The sequence below is a fragment of the Amblyomma mixtum genome, chromosome 9 (genome assembly GCF_055824585.1).
Source record: "Amblyomma mixtum isolate Tamu chromosome 9, ASM5582458v1, whole genome shotgun sequence".
NCBI classification, from domain to species: Eukaryota; Metazoa; Arthropoda; class Arachnida; order Ixodida; family Ixodidae; genus Amblyomma; species Amblyomma mixtum.
This window is the reverse complement of record NC_143020.1, coordinates 123,370,895-123,392,209: the sequence shown is the minus strand read 5'-3', so window position 1 is coordinate 123,392,209 and position 21,315 is coordinate 123,370,895. Positions and strand designations below refer to the sequence as shown.

The 21,315-nt window shown below is 48.9% G+C and overlaps 1 protein-coding gene across 1 annotated transcript in view; it reads right to left on the bottom strand.

Annotated features, from left to right (window-relative positions):
* LOC149331069 (uncharacterized) overlaps positions 1–17,886 on the bottom strand; it is a 54,924-nt gene extending 37,038 nt beyond the window's left edge. The window contains exons 1-2 of the mRNA XM_089559547.1: positions 17,799–17,886; positions 16,880–16,992 (exon numbers count right to left, since the gene is read on the bottom strand). Coding sequence (XP_089415673.1) covers positions 16,880–16,992; positions 17,799–17,886 — 201 coding nt within the window. The remainder of the gene's footprint in view (positions 1–16,879; positions 16,993–17,798) is intronic.
* Positions 17,887–21,315: the final 3,429 nt, after the last annotated feature.

Below are 21,315 nucleotides of genomic sequence, written 5' to 3'. Positions count from 1 at the left end.
AATAAACGAAGTCTTAAAGTACCGTGTGCGTCTTTCGCTGCATTCAACACAGCGACCGGACACGACAGTGGCGACGAGAAAGTGGATTCGACCCGCGCTACGCAACGCTATTGACAAGCCATGGCTACGCGAGGGTTTCCCAATCAGATACCAGAATTCAACGGCTCATCGTGGTCATCGTGGGTTGGACGCCTTCAGTTCTACTTTGAAGCTAACAACATCACAGACCCAGCCTTGAAGAGGGCCAACCTGCTGACGCTGTGCGGGGAGCAGACCTACGATACTGTCTGCGCCCTTATTCAGCCAAGCACACCAGCGGCAGTGTCTTACGACGACATCGTAAAAGCGCTGCAAAAGCACTACGACCCAAGGCCATCCGAGGTCTACAGCCGGGCTCGCTTCCAACGACGAGATCAACTGGGAGGAGAAACTGTGAGCGCCTACGTAGCCGCGCTCAAGAAGCTCGCTGCCGACTGCAATTTTGGAACGCTGTCGACAACAGCTACCGGGCAGGAGGGAGACGCAGCTTCTTCTGCTAACACCACCATGCTTCCCTTGGACGTGATGTTACGCGACAGATTTGTGTGCGGACTGAGTGACGAGTCACTGCAGCAGCGCCTGTTCGCTGAGAAGGACCTCACATTCAGCAAAGCTTACGACATCGCCGTTCGAGCGGAGAGCGCCGGTCACCAGCAGAGAGGGATTCGCCGGAACACCGAGCCGATACACCAGACAAGCAACCAGGTGCGCAAGCCTTCTGTTGTTGTAAAATCGGTCAAAAAGGCACAACGCTGCTGGCGGTGTGACGACCAACACAACCCCCAGGGATGTCGATTCCAGTCAGCCACGTGTAATTTTTGCCACAAGCGAGGGCATATCGAAAGAGCATGCATTACGAAACGGAGACTTGCCAAGATAAAGTCACCTTCCCAGCCTAATCACAGCGTCAACGCCTCAGAGAATACGCCGCTATCTGATCTCCATGGAACAACATCAGCAACACCATCTGTGTTGTACGACCTGAACACCATGAATCTCGGCACGCGACCGAAGATTTTTACAGAAGTAAGCGTACATCACCAGCTGATTAAGTTCGAGGTGGACTCCGGCGCAGCCTGTACTCTGATCAGTGAGGACACGTTCCGAACTTCATGGCCATCTGACGCACCCGCCCTGCAACAAGACGACACGCACCTGCGAACGTGGTCAGGACAGAATCTGCCACTATTGGGCTCTGCCAACGTGCAGGTTAACTACAACGGCCAGACCCATACGCTACCTCTGCTTGTTGTGAAGGGCACAGGATCAAGCCTTCTAGGGAGAAACTAGTTTTCTCCACTAGGCGTGATGATATGCGGCATACACCAGACGCCGAGCCAGAACATGGTTGAGCAACTGCAAGAGAAATACGAAAGAGTATTCTCGGAAGAGATTCCAGGAAACGAAGGGCCCCCGGTCACACTGGAGTTGTTGGACAACGCGCAACCCAAATTTCTGAAGGCCAGGCCGGTGCCGTTTGCTCTCCGAGATTCAGTTGAAAAAGAGTTGGACAAACTGGAGCAGCAAGGTGTCATCGAGCCGACGCAGCATTCAGAATGGGCCACACCACTTGTCGTAGTTCGCAAGAAGAACGGAACCATACGCCTCTGCGGAGACTACCGGAGCACCGTCAATCTTGCGACTAAAGCGTCCTCTTACCCGCTACCGACACCTGAAGAAGTATTCAGTGTACTGCGTGGCGCAAGAGTCTTCAGCACATTGGACCTCACCCAGGCGTATCAGCAGCTGAAGGTGAGCGAGTCAACTGCTGAATTATTGGCAATTAACACACTGAAAGGCTTGTACAAAGTCAAGCGACTGCCTTTTGGCGTAGCTGCAGCCCCGGCCATATTTCAAAAATTCATGGAGACAGTGCTTCAGGGCATCCCAGGAGTTTGTGTCTACCTTGACGATGTCATCATCAGTGGCACTTCCACTGAAGAGCATGCAGTGCGCCTAGAGCTCGTTCTCGAAAGGCTAACAAACGCTAATTTGTGCATAAGCAAATCGAAGTGCTGTTTTGCGGTGCCAGAGGTGCAATTTCTGGGACACCGAATTGATGCGGAAGGCATTCACCCTACCGAGGACAAAGTGCGAGCGATCACAGAAGCACGAGCTCCAACAAACAAGCAGGAGCTACAGGCTTTTCTCGGACTCTTGACGTTCTACGACCGGTTCTTGGAACAAAGAGCTACCGTGGCCAACGACTTATACCAACTCCTTCGGAAAGATGTGACATGGACATGGTCGCCACGCCATCAGCAGTCATTCGATGCCCTGAAAGACCTGATTCGAAGATGTACAGTCCTCCGCCACTACGACGAAAGGAAGCCTCTGCTTTTGGCTTGCGACGCATCACCGTACGGAGTCGGCGCGGTTCTATCGCAAACTGACGAGCAAGGAAGGGAAGCTCCCATCGCCTTCGCCTCACGTACGTTGTCGCAAGCAGAACGCAACTACGCGCAACTTGACAAAGAAGGGCTAGCCATCGTCTACGCGGCGACACATTTTCACCAGTACATTGCCGGCCGGAAGGTGACCTTTATAACCGATCACCGACCGCTATTGGGCATTCTGGGACCACAAAGGCCTATGCCACCAACTTTGTCTCCGCGAATGACACGTTGGTGCATCAAACTCTCAGCGTACGACTACGCTCTGGTCTACCGCAATGGGAGTAAACATCAAAACGCCGATGCGCTAAGCCGTCTGCCACTAGACGCAACTGTTGACGAACCATTTCCACCAGGAGACGTTCTGATGTTCGAAGCACTGCCAGAACCTCCGCTTACAGCAGGCACAGTTGCAGCATCTACGCAGAAGTGCGCAGCTCTCCGGCTAGTTTACACAGCTGTTCAACAAGGCAACGTGCATAAACTCAAAGGGGACAACTTCGACGCTTACCGCAGGCGAGCTACAGAGTTGAGCACCCATCGCGGCTGCATCATATTTGGGTCCCGAGTTGTGATGCCGAGAGAAGTACGCGCACAAGCTATGTCTCTCATCCACGCCGGACATCGGGGCATCGTTGCAATGAAAAAGTGTGCCAGAAGCTACATGTGGTGGCCTGGCATTGACAACGACATCGAAACAGTGGTGCGAGAATGCAAGCCTTGCCAGAGCAGCCGGAGCGCCCCGCCGAAAGCTCCTGTCCCAGAATGGGAAAAGCCAGACACACCATGGCACACACTGCACATTGATTTTGCAGGACCAATTGAGGGCTGCACTTTCCTTGTGGTCGTAGATGCCTACACAAAGTGGCTTGAGATAAGGCAAATGGGACAGACGACTTCGGCAGCAGTCATTGACAACCTCCGATCACTATTTGCAACGTTCGGCCTGCCGCGCAAGGTAGTGTCGGACAACGGAACACCGTTTGTGTCTGCGGAGATCCTCAAGTTTTATCGCGACAACGGGATCTCATCAGTTACATCGGCCCCCTACCACCCAGCGACAAACGGACAAGCCGAGCGCTACGTAGCCGAGCTAAAACGCGCCCTTGAAAGAGATCAGACAGGCTCGCTGCAGCGCCGCCTTGCGCGCTTTCTCTTCAAGCAGCACACGACGGTTCAGAGCACAACAGGTGAGACCCCCTCGAAAATGATGTTCGAGCGTGAAATGCGAACCCAGCTCACAGCCATCCTCCCCGAGCCAAAGGCAGAGACGTTCCGGGAAGAAAAAGCAATTCCGCGCTGCGGCAAGCTTAATGAGGGGCAGCGCGTCCTCGCCCGACAGTTTCTGAAAAAGCCACGCTGGGAGGAAGCTACAATTGTCAGACGCATAGGCCTGCGCTCTTGGCTCGTCAACATACATGGCACAGTAGCACGCCGACATCTCAACCAGCTGCGTAGATTTACGACGCCGTCTGAGAGCTGTCCGCCAGCGGAGAGAACACGTGCACCATCTTCCCACATAGCCTGGCACCTCTTCCCGGAAGAAGAGACTTCGCCCAGGACAGACCTAGGAGACACAGCGAACAACAGCCAGCCTACAAGTGTTTCTCCCCCGAGCGCACAAAGCCAGCGCGCCTCCACGCGTGAGCGCCGACCCCCTGCACGATACCAGGCAACTTTCTAAGGGGGAAGGAAGTGTTGTGTCCCCTTATTGCTTTTGTGTGTGTGCGCCCCCGCATCCTCCTCCTAACGACCACTCGCATCCTCCTCCTAACGACCACTCGCATCCTCCTCCTAACGACCACTTGCCCCTCGTCGCACGCTGTCGCCAGATGCCCCCCCATGGTGCGCCCCCGCATCCTCCTCCTGTTTTGGGAAGCCACTCCCTCCCGTGGACGCTTCTCCGCTCCCTCCTTTCTTCGGGCGGCCAGTTCGGCTCCTGCCTCGGTCGACGCTGGTCGCACCCTCATCGGCTTTAAATAAACGAAGTCTTAAAGTACCGTGTGCGTCTTTCGCTGCATTCAACACAGCGACCGGACACGACACTGTCTTTCAAGAGTGGTGTATCACCTGTTGTCGAATCCTGTCATGGTTGGAGCCCTTGCCATGTGAGTGTGCACGTTTGATTTCCTGTTTGTTATGCATGTTCACATCTCCTTACGCCGTTTCAACAATACGTCCCCCCTTATGTAATGCCTTCAGGCGTTTAAGAAAACAATAAATGAAATGAATTAACTGAAAGAATAAGGATGGGGTGGACCGCATATGACAGGCTCTCTCAGATATCATGAATGGTAGTTTACCAATATCCCTCAAGAGAAAAGTATACAACGGATGTATATTACAGGTACTCACCTATGAGGCAGAAACATGGAGGCTAACGAAAAGGGTCCAGCTTAAGCTCAGGACGACGAATCGAGCTATGGAAAGAAAAATCATAGGTGTAACGTTAAGAGATCGGAAGCGGGCGGAGCGGGTGAAAGAACAAACGCTGGTTAAGGACATCCCAGTCGAAATCAAGAGGAGAAAAAGGCCTTCGGCACGGCATGTAATACGAAAGCAAAATAACCGTTATGAGAACAAAAGTAACTGCGCAAAAGGACGGGACAAGAGAAAGAGAACCACACGGGACAAACGCAGACTGACAACTGATTTATTCCACCTACTCCTCTTTCCTTCAGCAGCAAAGCGCATGCGCACCAACCACAAAAACAAAAAAAAACAAAAAACAGAAGCGACACTCATCTCGTGGAATCAAGGAACTCGAACTCCTTGCGGTACAGGTGTACTGAAGCATCGCTAATGCACTTATCAGGCCCTAACCTCGCGATTTCCAAGGCCTCGATAATTTCTCGTTCTTTCTTATCCCTCGAGCGTCCGATAATCTTAGTCCTATCTAAAAGTGGATTACAATCTCTGTCATCATGCTTGCAAGTGTGACAATGATTAGGCAGATGCTGCCCCCTTGAATCTTCTAAGGAATTTGCGTGCTCTAATAATCTAATGTTGACGCAGCGGCCAGTTTGCCCTATGTAGAACCTACCACAACTCAGGGGAATCTGGTAAATTACATTGCATGTACACTGGACGAACTTATTCCTGTGGTTAATGCCACACTCAACCTTCTTTTGCTTATCTTTTCTCGCCAAATTGCACAAACGCGACAACTTGCAAGGTGCAGAAAAATGACGTCAACGCCGAATTTTCCGGCGACTCTCTTGAGGCCGTGCGAGACCCTGTGAACATAGGGGATAACTTCATACTTCCGCCTCTCCTGTGCATCCGCCCCCAGAGGTTTTGAGTTTGGGCGGAAGGACTTCAACAGGGACTCAGCGACAGCCTGAAGAAGGGCCAGCGGAAAACCAGCAGACCTAAGGCGATCAACCTGAGCCTCAAAGCTAATCTGAACTTTATGTGGACAGGACTTGGCTAATGAAGCCCTGAGGCAAGTTGATGCAATACCCCTCTTGACCAGCTTCGAATGGCACGAGTTAAAGGGTAAGAGTGCCTTTTTCGACCTAGGCATGTACGCCCAGAAGGAAAGAGGAGTAGGTGGAATAAATCAGTTGTCAGTCTGCGTTTGTCCCGTGTGGTTCTCTTTCTCTTGTCCCGTCCTTTTGCGCAGTTACTTTTGTTCTCATAATGTCGTACCAACTAGCCCCTCACCGCACTCTTCTAGATTTCAAAATAACCGGTTGTCGTTAAAGGGCAACTGCATTGGTTTCAGAAATCGATGAGCTTAAATGGGTCGGATGTGTGAAACTTGCAGGTAAAGCATGCGTAGTCCTTTTGGGCTAGCATTTGAAACGGTGAAGTAATCGCCGATTAAAATCGCGACGGCCTTCGGGCTTCTCCGCAGAGCACAACGCCAAGGGGGGGGGGGGGGGGGGGCATGATGACGTCATCGAAGGTATCGGTACATTTTCAATGCATACACGCCCAATTTTAAGGAAAAACCAACGTCGCCAAAGGCAATGCCCTCCGAACGTTGTTAGGCAGCATTCAACAAGGAACGCTAGTGTGTGGCTGACGGCAGCGGTAACTTGAAATCATACCTTCTGTGACGTCACGCTAAACTTCCCCGCACTCCTTTGGTGCTTTGAGGAGAAGCGCAAAATTCAATCGTCGATTACGTGACCATTTTAAATGCTAGTGCAAAAAAACTTGGCATGCTTTACCTACAGCCTATATAGATTTGAATCCTTGAACATCGCGAAATTCTCAAAAAGTGGTGCAGCTGCCCTTTAAGCTTACGTTACGTTATATGGGGTTTTATGGCGCATAAGCAACTATGGCTATCATGCGCCAAACACAAGGTTAGATGATGTTATGTCAAGTGTACAGAGGTTACATTATAATAGATTTAAAACATTGGCTTTCTTTAGAAACTTACAAACAAGTGAAAACTCGACAAGTGTTTGCTCGCCTAAAAGCAATGCGGGATGAAATGGAATGTGTTCATTGTAAAATGCCGTAAAAAAACTTTTTTCTAAGTACTTCGAGATGCGAACAAGAAATTAAAATGTGATTTACTGTGAGCTCCTGACCACACATTTCACACAGAGGTCTGTCTTTTTTTGTTAATAAGAAGTTATGGGTGATGTGTGTGTGACCTATGCGTAAACGACATAAAATTACTTCGATAAAACGCTCTTTATGGCGGCATGATTTCCATTCTTTTAAAATGGGCTTTACAGTATGCAGCTTGTTGTTTCCTTCATTTTCCCAAGAGGCTTGCCATTTGGCTCTTAGTTTGCTACGTACTAACTTCATGTAATCCCTAGGAGGCAAAATCACATGTTTTATTTCCATGGTTCCGGCTTGTGCAGCACACATGTCGGCTCTCTCATTATCCCTAATGCCAACGTGACTGGGAACCCAGCAGAATTTTATAACATGTTTTTGTGTTGTGATCTTTACTATGTTGTGTATGATGCTTCCTATCAGTGACTCCGTGGCATTTTTGGATTTTAATGCTGTAAGAACGCTCAGTGAATCTGTATAAATGATGCTGTTTTTGATGTTTTCATTCGTTATTTTCTGTACTGCAACACAAATGGCATAACACTCAGCGGTGAAAACTGTAGCACAAGACGGCAGTCGTACTGCATTTTTATTTTCTCCTTGTATTACTGCGCTTCCTACATGAGCATGAGTTTTTGACCCGTCAGTATAAAATGACGTGTAATTTCTGTATTTTTCTTGTAGTGCTAGATATTCTTGTATTATATGGTCGTGTGGTGTACAGGTTTTCCTGAGGCGTGTTAGTGTGACGTCACACACTGTGGGGAGAGTGTACCACGGTGGTAGCGCTTCGTGTCTTGGGGCAATATTTTTGATTTCGTTTAGTATGTTCAGAGTTTGACATTTTTCTTCGAAGCGCAAGAGCAACGGCTTAATCGCATGGGGCTTGTTGTTGAAGAGTATTCGGGATGGGCATTTCGTGACAATTGGGTAACAGAGATGCTTGGGCTGAGAAAGGATTTTGAGGATGTATGTACAAGTTAGTGCTGTTCTTCGATCTTCTAAGGAAGGTTCATTAGATTCCACATACAGACTTGCTATTGGTGAAGTTCTGTAAGCACCGGAAGACAACCTTAAACCAAAATTGTGGACAGGATCCAGTCGTTTTATGTAGGACGGTCTTGCTGAGCCATATACTATGGACCCATAGTCTAACTTAGAGCGAACCAGAGAACGATATATATGTAACAGGGAAGCTCTATCAGACCCCCAGCGTTTTTTTGATAGTATCTTCAGCACATTGAGGGCCAGGGAAGCTTTTTTCTTTAAGCTGTTTATATGTGGCAAGAAAGTGCGCTTTTTATCGAAAGTTATCCCTAGGAATTTATGCTCTTGTTTGACAGGTAGTGGTGTTTGGTTTAAATATAGTGTGGGGTCGGCCTGTAGGCCTCGTCTCAAAGAGAACAGAACCGCTACTGTTTTCTGAGGGGAAAATCTAAATCCGTTTCTATCTGCCCAGGTAGCCAGTTTATTTATTGTTATTTGTATTTGCCGCTCACAGGTAGGTATGCTAGAAGACGTGCATGCTATTTGGAGGTCGTCTACGTAAACTGAGTACATTATCGATTTTGGGATTACTTTTCCTATGGAGTTCATTTTGATGACAAATAAGGTCGTGCTGAGGATGCACCCTTGGGGCACTCCAGTTTCTTGGATAAAAGTCTTGGAGAAGGTTGCGCCTAGGCGGACTCTGAACGTTCGATTGGTCAGGAAGTCGCTCAAACAGCTCAGCATCCTGCCGCGGATACCTAGGTCCGCTAGGTCACGGAGGATACCGAACCTCCACGTGGTATCGTAAGCCTTCTCCAGATCAAAGAAGACTCCGATACAGTGTTGGCTGTGGATGAACGCTTCCCGGACTGTGTTCTCAAAGCGTACAAGGTGATCGGTTGTGGAACATGTCTTTTTAAAACCGCACTGGTGTATATCTAAAAGTTGCTGGGACTGAAGTATGAAGGTTAGTCTGATGTTTAGAATGCTTTCGAATGATTTTGCTATACAGCTAGTTTGTGCTATTGGCCTGTAACTGGTGGGACTAGTTTGTGGTTTGCCAGGTTTTAGAAAGGGTACTATGATTGCTTCTTTCCATGCTTGGGGGATTTCTCCACTCATCCATATTTTATTGAAAAATTTTAGGAGAGCCTCTATGGCAGCCTCAGAGAGGTGAGCAAGCATGGCATAATGTATATTGTCTGGGCCTGGTGCTGTCATTTTACCGGATGTTAGTACTGTGTTTAGTTGCTGCATGGTAATAAGCTGATTGTAGTCTTCATGCATGCATGTTCCAAAGGGCAGGCTTTGTTTTTCTACTATTGTTTTGTGCTTTTGAAATGTGTGTGTGTAGTTGGATGCGCTTGAAACTGTGGAAAAATGCTCACCCAATATGTTGGCCTGCTCTTCTAATGTTGTTTGAGTACCGGGTGTTGTTAGCATTGGAAATGTGAACGGAGTAAAATTTCCTGTGAATTTCCGCACCTGCTGCCACATTTTCTTTGATGATATTGAGCTGTTTATGGAGGATATGTACTCTTGCCATGATGCCCTTTCTGCGCTGCGTCTAATGTATCGTGCTTTGGCTCTAGCCTTTTTGAAGATGAGCAAGTTTCCTGCAGTGGGATATCTGCGAAGGTTGCCCCAAGCCTTGTTTTGCTGCTTTTTAGCCATTGAGCATTCATTGACCACCAAACTTTATGTGTTTTTCGTGAAATTTCAGATGTTTGTGGGATGGCTTCTATTGCTGCAGATATTAAGCATGTGACAATTTTTTCATTTAGTTCTTCTATAGTAAGGGTTTCGGCATATTCTTTTTCTAGTGTGGCCTTCGTTCTGAAAAGTGCCCAATCGGCGAGGTGAATTTTCCATCGCCGTGGCTTCGTAGGGAGGACGAATGCAGCTGATGTTAGTTTTAAAACTGTAGGTAAGTGATCACTTCCCCGGGAGTCATCTAAAACATCCCAAATAAAATCATTAAAAACAGATGGTGATGCAAATGCTAAATCGAGGCAGGTCATTTTTCCAGAGCTGGGGCAGCAGTACGTGGCTTTTCCCGTATTCATTAAACATATGTTATTCGAAAGAATAAAATCCTCGATGAGCTGACCCCTGGAATCAGTATGCTCACTTCCCCAGAATGAGGAGTGTGCGTTAAAATCCCCTATTATTACATATGGCTCTGGCAACTGTTCCAGAAGTTCTTCTATGTCATGCATGGCTATTGTGTTGTGTGGTGGTATGTACACAGAGCATATTGTTATTGTTTTACGGCTAATGATGTTTACTGCGACCGCTTCTAAGTTCGTCTTTAATGATACCACTCTTGCAGGGACATCGCTTTGCGTTATGATAGCGACGCCTCCTGAGAGTCGGCTAGCTTGTACTCGGTCTTTCCGGAAAATATTATATTTTTTAAGATGCTTGTGTGCTGTGGCCCAAGGTTCGTTTCTTGCAGGCACACAGCTGTAGGTGCCATTGTTTTGAGCTTATCAGTTATGTCTGTGTAGTTTCTGTGTAGACCTCTACAGTTCCATTGTATTAGATACGCCATTGTGATAAGTTGGGGATTGGGGAAAGTTACTTATTCTCAGGGGCAGTGATTCGTGGTTTCCCTTTTTTCTCTAGGGAGTCTCGCCGCCGCTGCAGCGGTGGCGAACCAGGAGTTGTATCCATCGCCACTTTCGTGGCGCCGGATTTCCGCGGAGAATCCGCGGATACGTGTGTTTTAGATGTCAGCGGACTTTCGCTGACATCCATCTCCTCCACGGTGGACGTGGAGGATGTTTCTTGTTTGCGATGGCCCGTGGCCTTCGCATTCGTCTTTTTTGTTGGCAATAGTGAATCATGCTCTGCTCCAGGGGCAGAGTCTCTTGGGTCAGCAGTTGCCTTCTTAGAGGGGTGGGGCAACAGGTCCAGTTCAGCAGAGCTGTTCTGGGTGTCTGTCGCCGAGGATGCCGCTGCTGAAAGTGGGGCCTGAGGGCCTCCGGCGAGGATCGCGTGGTCTTCCCGCGAAATTTTCAGCCCTGTGGACTGTGTCACCGACTTCTGTGGTGGGGACTTGGTTGTCGTCTCCAGGTCCTTCGGATCGACCTGTGTGCCGACAGAAACTGAAGGCGGCGGCGGTCCCCGCGTCACCGCTTCAGAGTATGTCCCTTTCTGTTGGAAAGAGACGCGTTTTTTTGCTTCAAGGTAGGACAGGTTTTCTGTGGTCTTCAAAGTTATGATTTGTTTTTCTGTTTTCCAGACTGGGCACGACCTGGAGTACGCGCCATGTGCGCCATTGCAGTTGATGCACTTTGGTGTGCGTTCGCATCTTTCTTCTGTATGTGCGTCTTCTGTGCATGTGACACAAGTGGGTTTGCCTCGGCAGGCCAACATGCTGTGTCCAAAGCGCTGGCACTTGAAACATCGTCTCGGATTCGGTATGTATGGGCGGACTTTACAATGGAGGTATGCGGCATGGATGGAGTCAGGCAGAGTTGTGCTATTGAAAGTTAGTACAGTATGTTTGGTCTTGATTTCAGCATTGTTTCTCCGGATGGTTATTCGTCGGGCTGCTATTACTCCCTGTTCGGCTACTTCTTCCATTTCCGCATCGGTACTCGGTAGGAGTTCATATTCAGATATGACGCCCTTTGAGTGGTTCAGGGTGCGGTACGGGGTTACCTGTATGCTCATTTCTCCAAGATTCTGTAATGACATCAGTTTGGTGCTCTGTTCTCTTGTGTTTATTTCTACAAGGAGGTCTCCGGTTCGTTGCTTTTTTGCTTTGTAGTCTTTGCCTACACAACTTTTTAGGGTGTTGGCGATGACAAATGCAGATAGGTTGGCTACCGGTACATTAGTGTTTGAGTGCAGCATAAAAAACTTCGCAAACGTTTCTGGCTTCTGTGGACTCAGTTTCTTCACATCGGTGCGACCCCTTTTCGGGGGTCGATCAGATTTTTTTGCAGATTTTTCCATACGGCATGTATAAACTAAGGGTTCCTGATACTTTGTCGCCTCTGATTCACCCTTATACACAGAGGAAGGTCCCGGGACTTCCCGCCTGGTAGACAGACGAGGAGCCCATCGGCCGAGGATTGACCACTTCCTCGACCGCCACCGTTCAAGGTTTCTTCCCTCCACCTTTCAACCTATCGCCACGGTACGGATGACAGCTTCGGTATGGGGACTAAGGGTCCGTGGTGGCGCCAAGCACCAACACCTCGTTACACAAGGTGCCCTTGTGGGCTGCCCTTTAAGGGTAACGGAGTGGATTCCAAGAGAAGGCAAACGTAGCAGGGGGCGGCAGAAAGTTAGGTGGGCGGATGAGATTAAGAAGCTTGCGGGGATACGGTGGCCGCAACTTGCAAAGGACATCGTAGATGAAATCAAGAGGAATAAATGGGGCCTAAGCGGAGCCGCGGTGGCTCAGTGGCCCTCCCTTGCCTGGCGCATACTGCAATTTAGCTGCCGATGCGAAGATCCAGCTTCACGCAACCTGATTTGGGCATACGGTCACCAGGGACTCCAGGGAAACGAACAGGCCGATCAGGCCGCTCGCGCACTCTCTCCCCGGGCTATCTCCCTGTCCTTGGAAGCCTACTCCGAATCAGACAATCTGGCCCTTACATTCAAACAAATCACCGATTACTACAAGGAGGAGCACCGGCACTACCCGACCCCTTATAAGAGACTGGACGCGCTGACGAGCGCCTCCTCATCAAAACTCTAACACTGTACTGTGCCCGGCGGGGCTTAAGTATTTCAACACATCCTTTGACGGCGCGTGCCAGCTCTGTGGGGAGGTGGTTGACACCTCCCGCATGGTTTGGGAGTGCCCATCTATTCCCCCCCCCCCCCCCCCCCCCCGCCTCAACCCCACCAGAGAGGACTGGGAGGCGGTCCTGTTCGGCTGTCAAGACCTCAAGACCCAAAAAAGGTCTCGGTTCAACGGACGAGGATGGCGTTGCTTGCCAATGCGATTACGGAATAGGGGCTTCACCTAGTATTGTGAGGGGAAGGTGCCAATAGGGCCCTACCCCAATCACATCTCTGTAATTGTTTAGTTGTTGATAAATGTTTTTCGCCACCGCCACGACGGCCCCTCTTCCTTTCTTCTACCAAATTCTTCACCATAGTACTCGCGACGGCGATCCAACTCATCGCTCAATCATATGGGTCCCCGGCCACCAAGGCATGCCATGTAACGAAGCCGCCCATGAGGTAGCCCGCGCACTCACTCACCGGGCACCAGGCATTCCTTCGGAGGACCTTAACCCAGATCACAGCCCTCATTTCTTCTCAAGACTTTGCTGAGCACTAACGTGCCGCACGCCGGCGCTACCCGGTTCCTATGAAGGGACTGGGTAAAGCTGGCGAACGAACTCTCCTCAGGCTCTTTACAAACATTAAAAACACGCTGCTGTGTCCGGCGGTTCTCAAGCACTTTAATCCTTTTTGAAGGCCGCTGCTCATTTTGTGAGGAGGTGGCCGACACCTTCCACATGGTTTGGGCATGCATGAAAAATCCTTCTCTCCCCCCATTACCCCTTCCCCTACCCGCGAGGACTGGGGGCGGCCCTGCCCGGCTGCCAGGAACTATCCGCCCAACAGGGCCTGGTTCGGAGGACGTGCGCAGTGGTCATGACCAACGAGATCCCGGAATGAGGGAGTCCGCCAAGTATTGCAAGGGGCGAGACCCACTAGGGGCCTCTCAGGGGCAAGCACCTCTCTGTAAATATTGTAAGGGAAGACTTCACGTAAGACGTTTATTCTAGCCCTTTCGCCAGAGACGTCTTCCAAGCGAACAGCCTCAAGCGATGACGATGGGAATCATCAGGTGAAAGAGAATGAAGTCGCAGCCAGAGAGGCGACGACGACGAAGGCGAATAAATTGCTTACAATATAGCCGAATAAATGCTTTTCACCACCACCACCCCCCTTTCTTTTTTCACTCCCTCCTTTATCCCTTTCCCTACGGCGCGGTTAGGGTGTCCACCGAGATATGTGCGACAATTACTGCGTCATTTCCTTTCCTCAAAACCAATTTTCATTTTCAGGCAATGTATTGCGAAGGCAAGATAACCACTGATCTTTCAGGGTAACGGAGCGGATTCCAAGAGAAGGCAAACGTAGTAGGGGGGGAGGGGGGCATAAAGTTGGGTGAGAGGATGAGATTAAGAAGATTGCGGGGATACGGGTGCCGCAGCTGGCAAAAAGAAAGGGTTATTAGATAGAGAGACACGGGAGAGGTCTTTGCCCAGCAGTTGGCGTAGTCAGGCTGATGATGATCAGGAGGAAGTACGTTGCTACAAAAAACTGAATCGATTCGTTCTAAACCCCCTCTACACACTTAACAGAACGCACGTGCCTCTAAAGTGAGTATTAGGAAACTTGCTTAATTTGATGCTTAACTAATTAAACAGAATTTTAAAGATACACTGAGGAGCGCCACACGACGGGAAACAATATGTCTTTGGTTGCACCCAAATCCGATTCACCACTTTTTTTAATCACTGGTTCAAGTTACGTGAAACACCCTGTACAGCAAGCTTTCCAAAATGTAAATAGACGAGGAGGGAGAGTATAGCCTAGGATGTGATCATAGATGTATTATTCTGCATATGCGTGCCCTGATCAAAAGAGAAATGTATAAAACACAAAAAAAAAACGAAAGCAAAATTCAACGTCCAACAAATAGCGCTAATAGCAGCAGGCGTTGAGAAAGCATAAGATTAACGCCCCATGGAAAAGTGGGATTGTAATTAGAACTACTCAGCAGTATGGAAATGGAACAAGCAAAGTTACAAACCGCTGGGAAGGAAAAGGAAACCACGAGGCTGACGCAATAAGGAATTTAAGGAGGTCCTTGAACAACTACGGGTGGCTTCAGGGAAACGGAGAGGAAGGAATAGACCGAAAATGGGAATCTTATCGATGATAGAAACTGCTTGTATAGGTCCTCGTCCAGAGTAAAATAAAGTAATCCCCTGATCGCGCAGCTAAAGGTGGGCCAAGGAAATTTTGGAACCATATAAGTTGTTTGGGTGAAAAAAAAGCGAAGCGCAAGAGGACGCTGCTGCAGGTATCGCAGAAGCCCGCAGCAACCACACAGACTTTTTTTTTTATACTGGACGTTTTGTTTCATGAACGTTTATGAAACAAAACGTCCAGTAAAAAAAAAAAGAAAGCGTGCGTGGTATCTTTCGGATGTCTTGTCCACGTGTCCTTGCTGTGGCCTTCCTCGGTACCTACAGCAGTGTGCCGATCGATATAGAAATATAAAGGTACAGTCGGGGACAAAAGTCTCCGGACCACGTGTTCCTCAAACAAAGCTTATAGCTCTACTATCAGACAGCAGCTGGAGACCGCACTTGTGGAGATGAAAGAACAAAAATTTAACTTTTGCCTCCACAAGGGTGGTCCCCAGCCGCCGACTATTAACAAAGCTATCGGCTTCGTTAGAGGAACACGTGGTCCGGAGACTTTTGTCCCCGACTGTACCTTCATTAAACAAAGTTATAAGTCGGAGTCCCTCCTGTCTTCATGTTCACGATATGGGCTATGCCTTAGTTAATGTCTCCGAAGGTTTTAATCGCCTGAGGTTCTTTAACGTGCACTGACATCGCACAGCACATGGGCCTCTAGCATGTCGCCTCCGTGGAAACGTGATCGCCGCGGGATCGAACCAGCGTCTTTTGGGCCCAGCGGCCACAGCGCCGGCTTTCGTCATGTTGATGTCTTGTAATTTTGCAGTAGAAGCGTGTGAACTAAACAGTGCAGAACGAATTGGTGGTAAGTGCTGCTTCGCTAGCCAGTTAAAAATTACTGTGGGCACTTCGTTTTCGCAGTTTGTACGTGTCTTCGTCTATGGTCCCCAAAGCGACAAAGCGAATAATTTGTTCCAGTGAACCATGCCGGCAGCCGCCGAACAACGTGCAAAACCCGACCGAAAAGGCGGGGAGAACACGATACCAGGAACCACCCTGATGGCCACCATTGGACGCTAGGGCCTAACCTTCTTGTAAGCTTTCCGCGTATAATGAGGCCATTACGTTCATTCACTTCATAAGCGGTTACAAGCCACATTATTTTTTTTTAGCCTCCAGCAGCAAGGAATTCTTGTTCCGCGGAATCAATGCAAGGATGAGCCTGATTGTAAAGGAAAACGTTTCCGTGGGGCCGTCGCTATCTCCAAACGATTCTGCAATGTCTCTGCGCGTCGTCAACAGTCCGCGCGAAATCCGCGTTCCTTTCCACCCCCCCCCCCCCCCCCCCCCCCTCTCTGATTATGATGTTCATCCTGTCTCACAAAAGTAACTGCTCGGGCGCTGTCACCCTCGAAAGAGAAGCTAGGCCTCTTTCTCCTCACATCATGGCGCCTTGTGTTTCGCAATACACTCCAGAATGCGTGTGGTGCGGAGAGATAGCCACCCTCTACCACTCCACATGGGGCTGTCGGGCGAGCCCGATAGAGCCCAAAATTACAAACCCGTCAGTCGAGCAGCGGGAGGAGCTTCTGTCCAGCTCCGACCCGCAAGATCAGCTTGCGCTGGTTGAGCGGGCCGAGGAGGCAGCAAGAACCAATGGGATTCTGTACCTAGGAACACCACCTGCTGCTCAAGACCCCAACCCCTAAACCCCGTCCCATTTTGCGGAATGAAGTTTATACTACTACTCAATAATGCTCACAGTTGAGCAGTCATAGAAAATGCAGTTCGAAATTCCCACTGACGAGCATGATTGGTCCGTTCATATACCGAACATCATTGCCTTGAGATATATTATAAACACCCTGGCTACAACACAACTGTGGGAGTGTGGGGAGCGCAGGTACTTTGTGCAGCCAAGTCAAGTTTGCAATTTCCACAATCCTGCTGCTTCTACAGACCATCTCGTTGACGCTGCGGCATTGTCGCACGGAATGCAATAAGTGACGTGCTCACCGTGTGCCGGTCCTCGGAGACGGTGAGCTCTGCCGTCCAAAGATTCTCGTGTACGTAGAAAACGTGTCCTGCACCTCCAGTCATCCAACCACGTGTCTGCCTACAGTCGTGACCTGCGCAAATTCGTTATGGGGGTTTGAAACTGTAGCCCATTGTCAACTTTCGTCACGGTTAGCCCGGTGCCTGCTACGGTTTTCTTCAGGTATTTTCTTTGTTCTTTTCTGTTTCTGGAATTTTTTTCTCTTTTTATACATGCGATCAATTAGCATGCCACTATAGGGACCTTAGAAGACAGGAGTAGTGCGATGTTTAGGGAAATCCCCCACGGTGAAGTAAATTTATAATAAGGAAGTAATTACTAAATAGCAGCCATACGGCGTCACTGCTGATTTGCAGTGACGCCTGACATCGCACCCAATTACTCAATCATTCTCAGCATTTTCGCAGCGTATCCGTGACTCACGCATCATTCCAATGTGTCATCACTAATTTCATTTGCAACTAGTTCAGCAGGCCCCGGGGTTCCAAATACTCACACAGCACCCAGTCGTCCGCGTAGTTCATGTATATGTAGTTTCGCACACGGATCCGCGCCTTTTTTTTTTCCCTGATGTGTCACCTCCTTGCTTTTGCACTGCGCGTATATCTTCTACTATAGCGCGCTTGCAGCAGTGCACAGGTGCCAAACAACATGTAAAGCAAGACTGCAAGCATGACCAGTCCTTCAAATATACCAAACGCAACTGATCTTTTATAATTCATGAACATCATGGCCACAATACAACTGTGACAGTAAGGGGAGTTCATATACTCTAGACATCCAAAAAAAGTTCGCTTTCCTTAGTCCTGCTCCTGCGGACTATGCATTTAGATGGTTCCGCAGCATTTTAGCTTTGGCTGAATTGCGCGATGTGCTCACCGTGTGCAGGTTCTCGGAGACGGTGAGCTCTGCCGTCCAAGGCTTCAGGCGCAGCAACGTGGACAACTTCTCCTGTTCCTCCGGTCATCCAGCCCCGCGCTCGGTACAGCACGGACCTGCACAAATTTGTTACCAGGGGGGGGGGGGGGGGGGGGGGTAAGGGAATTAAGGGCAAGATAAGAAAAGATCCAGGCAACCCCTGGATCAGCTTCAGCTTTTATAAGGTGACAGTGCTACATGCTGTGGTCAGTTTAACGTCCCCAAACTGCTCATGAGCTATGAAAGACACCGCAGTGAAGATCTTCACAATAATCTGGACCACCCGACGTTTTAACGCGCCCGGACAGTGCACAGCCCATGGCTGCTGTTGCATTTTGCCTTAGCCCTGTGGTAAGGGTGTTCGGCTACTGAGCCGGAGGACTGGGGTTCAATGCCGAAGAATGCCACTGTCTTCACACTAGAACAGCTTATGAAGGGAATATTGGAAGCCATCATATTGCTGAATTATTGTAATGAAAATCATGGTGGCGGATGGAAAAGCATGGTGGAGGGTAGAGCAGCACGACATTGGGAGAGCGCCCAGGGCTACTTAGTCGGCCAGCTGTGCCGATCCCAGCCAGGCACGCTAGGTGGATTTTGAGAGAAGTATAGGTATTGGGAGGGCGATAAGACAATGGAAGTGGCATTGTCCTAGGTCGGCGTATGGAAGGGGGCAGTTTCTATAGGACGAGTCGGAACGCGCCCGAAAAAACTACAACGGGACTCCAGAGAGCAGTGGGCCCAAATTAATTTTTCGGGGGATGGGGATGCGAGTAACGGAGGGGATGAGGTCGAGAGAAGGAAGTGTGTGCAAGCGAGAGTAGCACATGTTCCGTGATTTGCTTATTTTAGAGGAGGGCTTCGCCCTCCGAGGGTGCACTTGACTAGAGGATCGCAGGTGTCCTCCATAACCACCGCAATAAAATTGCAGTACGGAAGGATGTCAGACAGGGAGGCACTATATTTCCAATGCTATTCACCGCCTAGTTGCTGGAGGTATTCGGAGACCTAGATTGGGAACGGTTGGGGATAACAGTTGCGAGCATCCAGTCTACCCTTCGACCGCCCTAGGCGGCGCATATCCTGCCGAACTCTCTCAAGTGGCCTACAGCGACCCTTACCCTCCCGGCTCTCCCGGGGTTGGCAGAGAAGAAAGCTGGGAAGCAGCATCCACATCGTCACGTGGGCGACCCTCCTTTCCCCCTCGTGTATTCGGTGGCCGCACGGGCAGCCCACCACGGGGAGAGAGTAGAAGGAGCCATGAGACAACGCGTGACGGGATGGACGGGATGGACGGAGCCATGAGACAAACGCGGCTTTTCCAGGTGACATCGAGCTTTCCCCGTGTCCGTTTCCTGCTGCCTGCGCTACCGAGGGCGGTTATCGTATTTTGGAATCACCCCAAATAAACGATTTGCCTGCGGGCTATACCTCGGTGTGTTGGTCCTGTCGACCTCCACAGTGTAATCGGGGCTAGCGGAGTGGCATTGGTCCTGAGTGCTCGCTGTGTCGTCCTTAACATAAGCAGAACCCTTTTCGTTAGCCTCCTCGTTTCTGCCTCGTATGGGACTACTGGTGGGATACAGCTGCTGTACAGTTATCTCTTCAGGTATAATAATGGGTGGAAAATGATCCATTCCGCGTGGGTTGTCCAGAAGATCTCATTTAACATCATTAAAAGGTGATGGTGAACTAAACGATAAATCTAAACTGCTAATTTTTGCAGTTTTTAGGGAGCAGTACATGGGCTTTCCTGAATTCAGTAGGCACACATTACTGCACAGAATAAAATCTTCTAAAATGCAACCTCTGGGATTAGTTTCTCCACTTCCCCAGAAAGAGGAGTTCTCCGACTAACAGATATGGCTCTGGTAGCTTTTCTAGAAGTGTTTCTAAGCATCTGAGGTTGAGGTTTCCATTAGCGACCTCAAGGTCGGATACCGGCTTCAAAAAAATCAAAAAATAAATAGAACAAATTTGAGTAGGCAAATAAAAATCTATCGACCGAGAATCATGTGAGAAGCTTGGTAACAACTAGTTACGGCACCTTAGATATGTGGTGTACTGTGATCGAAGGAGACCGTTTTGATCCAGAGGCAAGTCATTTTGCTCGTTTCGATGAGTGGCGCTCCAGCTTGGCCTAAATGCCGAAAATGGCCGCAAAAGCAGCAAGCCATACAACCTCTAATGTTGCGTACCACTTTTTGCACCCGACATTGCATACACTATCCAAAGTATACGCAAGAAGAAAAGCCGGTATTCTGGCATGAGAGCTCGGAGCGTTTATGTATGGCTTCTATGTCGACAGCAACTAATACCGCTTTTTAAGGTCGCTTTTGAGGGATATTTGATGATACGTGTTATATTACCGGTTTGATAAAAAACACAATCATGAGCAAACATACAAATTTTGCAGGACACACGCGACAGGAATAACGCTCATTAAGGCACGACAGAACCAAGTTGCATTCATTTATATGTATTTGTAAGCGGCTTCGTTGTATATTTGGCTGTTATTTTTTATTATTTATCACAAATGTCCACTTTCTTTAAATTACACTCGTGAAAACAGGTAGGCCACAACGGCGCATAGGTTGGAATGCGCGTTTTTTACATCGGCTCGCCCGTCAAAGTCCACCTGAGCGAAACCTCTCGCTTCTCTGCAAGGCATCTGAAGCCCCTGCAAAACGCCTGAAGAAAAGTGTAGTGTGCTGCCGATCCTTACGAAAACAGCTCGCCAACCTAACTTATGTCCTATGATAGAAGGAAAGGGAAAGAAAAGAATGATGACGAAGCCATGCCCACGAGAATCGCAAACTAAAAACAGGACTGGTGCCGGAGAAATTAAAAAGGAGAGGACAACTGCGCGCCTATGCACTCCATAACGCCTCTTTGTAATCGATTCGATTCACTAACTGTGAATGAAAAGAATAAATTGAGTGAATAGATTTGTGCGACACCGACCACGAATTTTTCACCATGATCAGCCCAATGCAAAATGTGGCGAAAAAAAAACACGTGGTAGGTGAACTATTCGTGATGTAGCATCTGGAATATATTTGTTCAGCGTCTAAATAATAGTTCCCAACGCAAATTGTCCGGGAAAAAGTGACGCTGCTTACGAAGCAACCGAATAAGTCAAAGCTTATGCATTCGACGTGTATGTCAGTCGCATGGTATTGGCTAGACCGTCCCTTCATTCCTTCTTTATTCATTTGAGTTGTTTTCCCACTAGCCTATTTTAGCACAACGCTATACTATGTATTCATCAAACATGGCACGGCGTTTCACCCTCATCGTTGTTCGGAATTATATATAGTCGTACCTCGCTAGTACGGACTTCGTTATGTATACGTGGAGAATTTTCGCAAGGACCTAACTTTCTCAGTGTGTTTACGTCTTCTTTGCATGAAAACAAACTTTGGTCAATGGAATAACAAAGCTAAGAACCTCACAGCGGCGTTCATAACGCTGTACT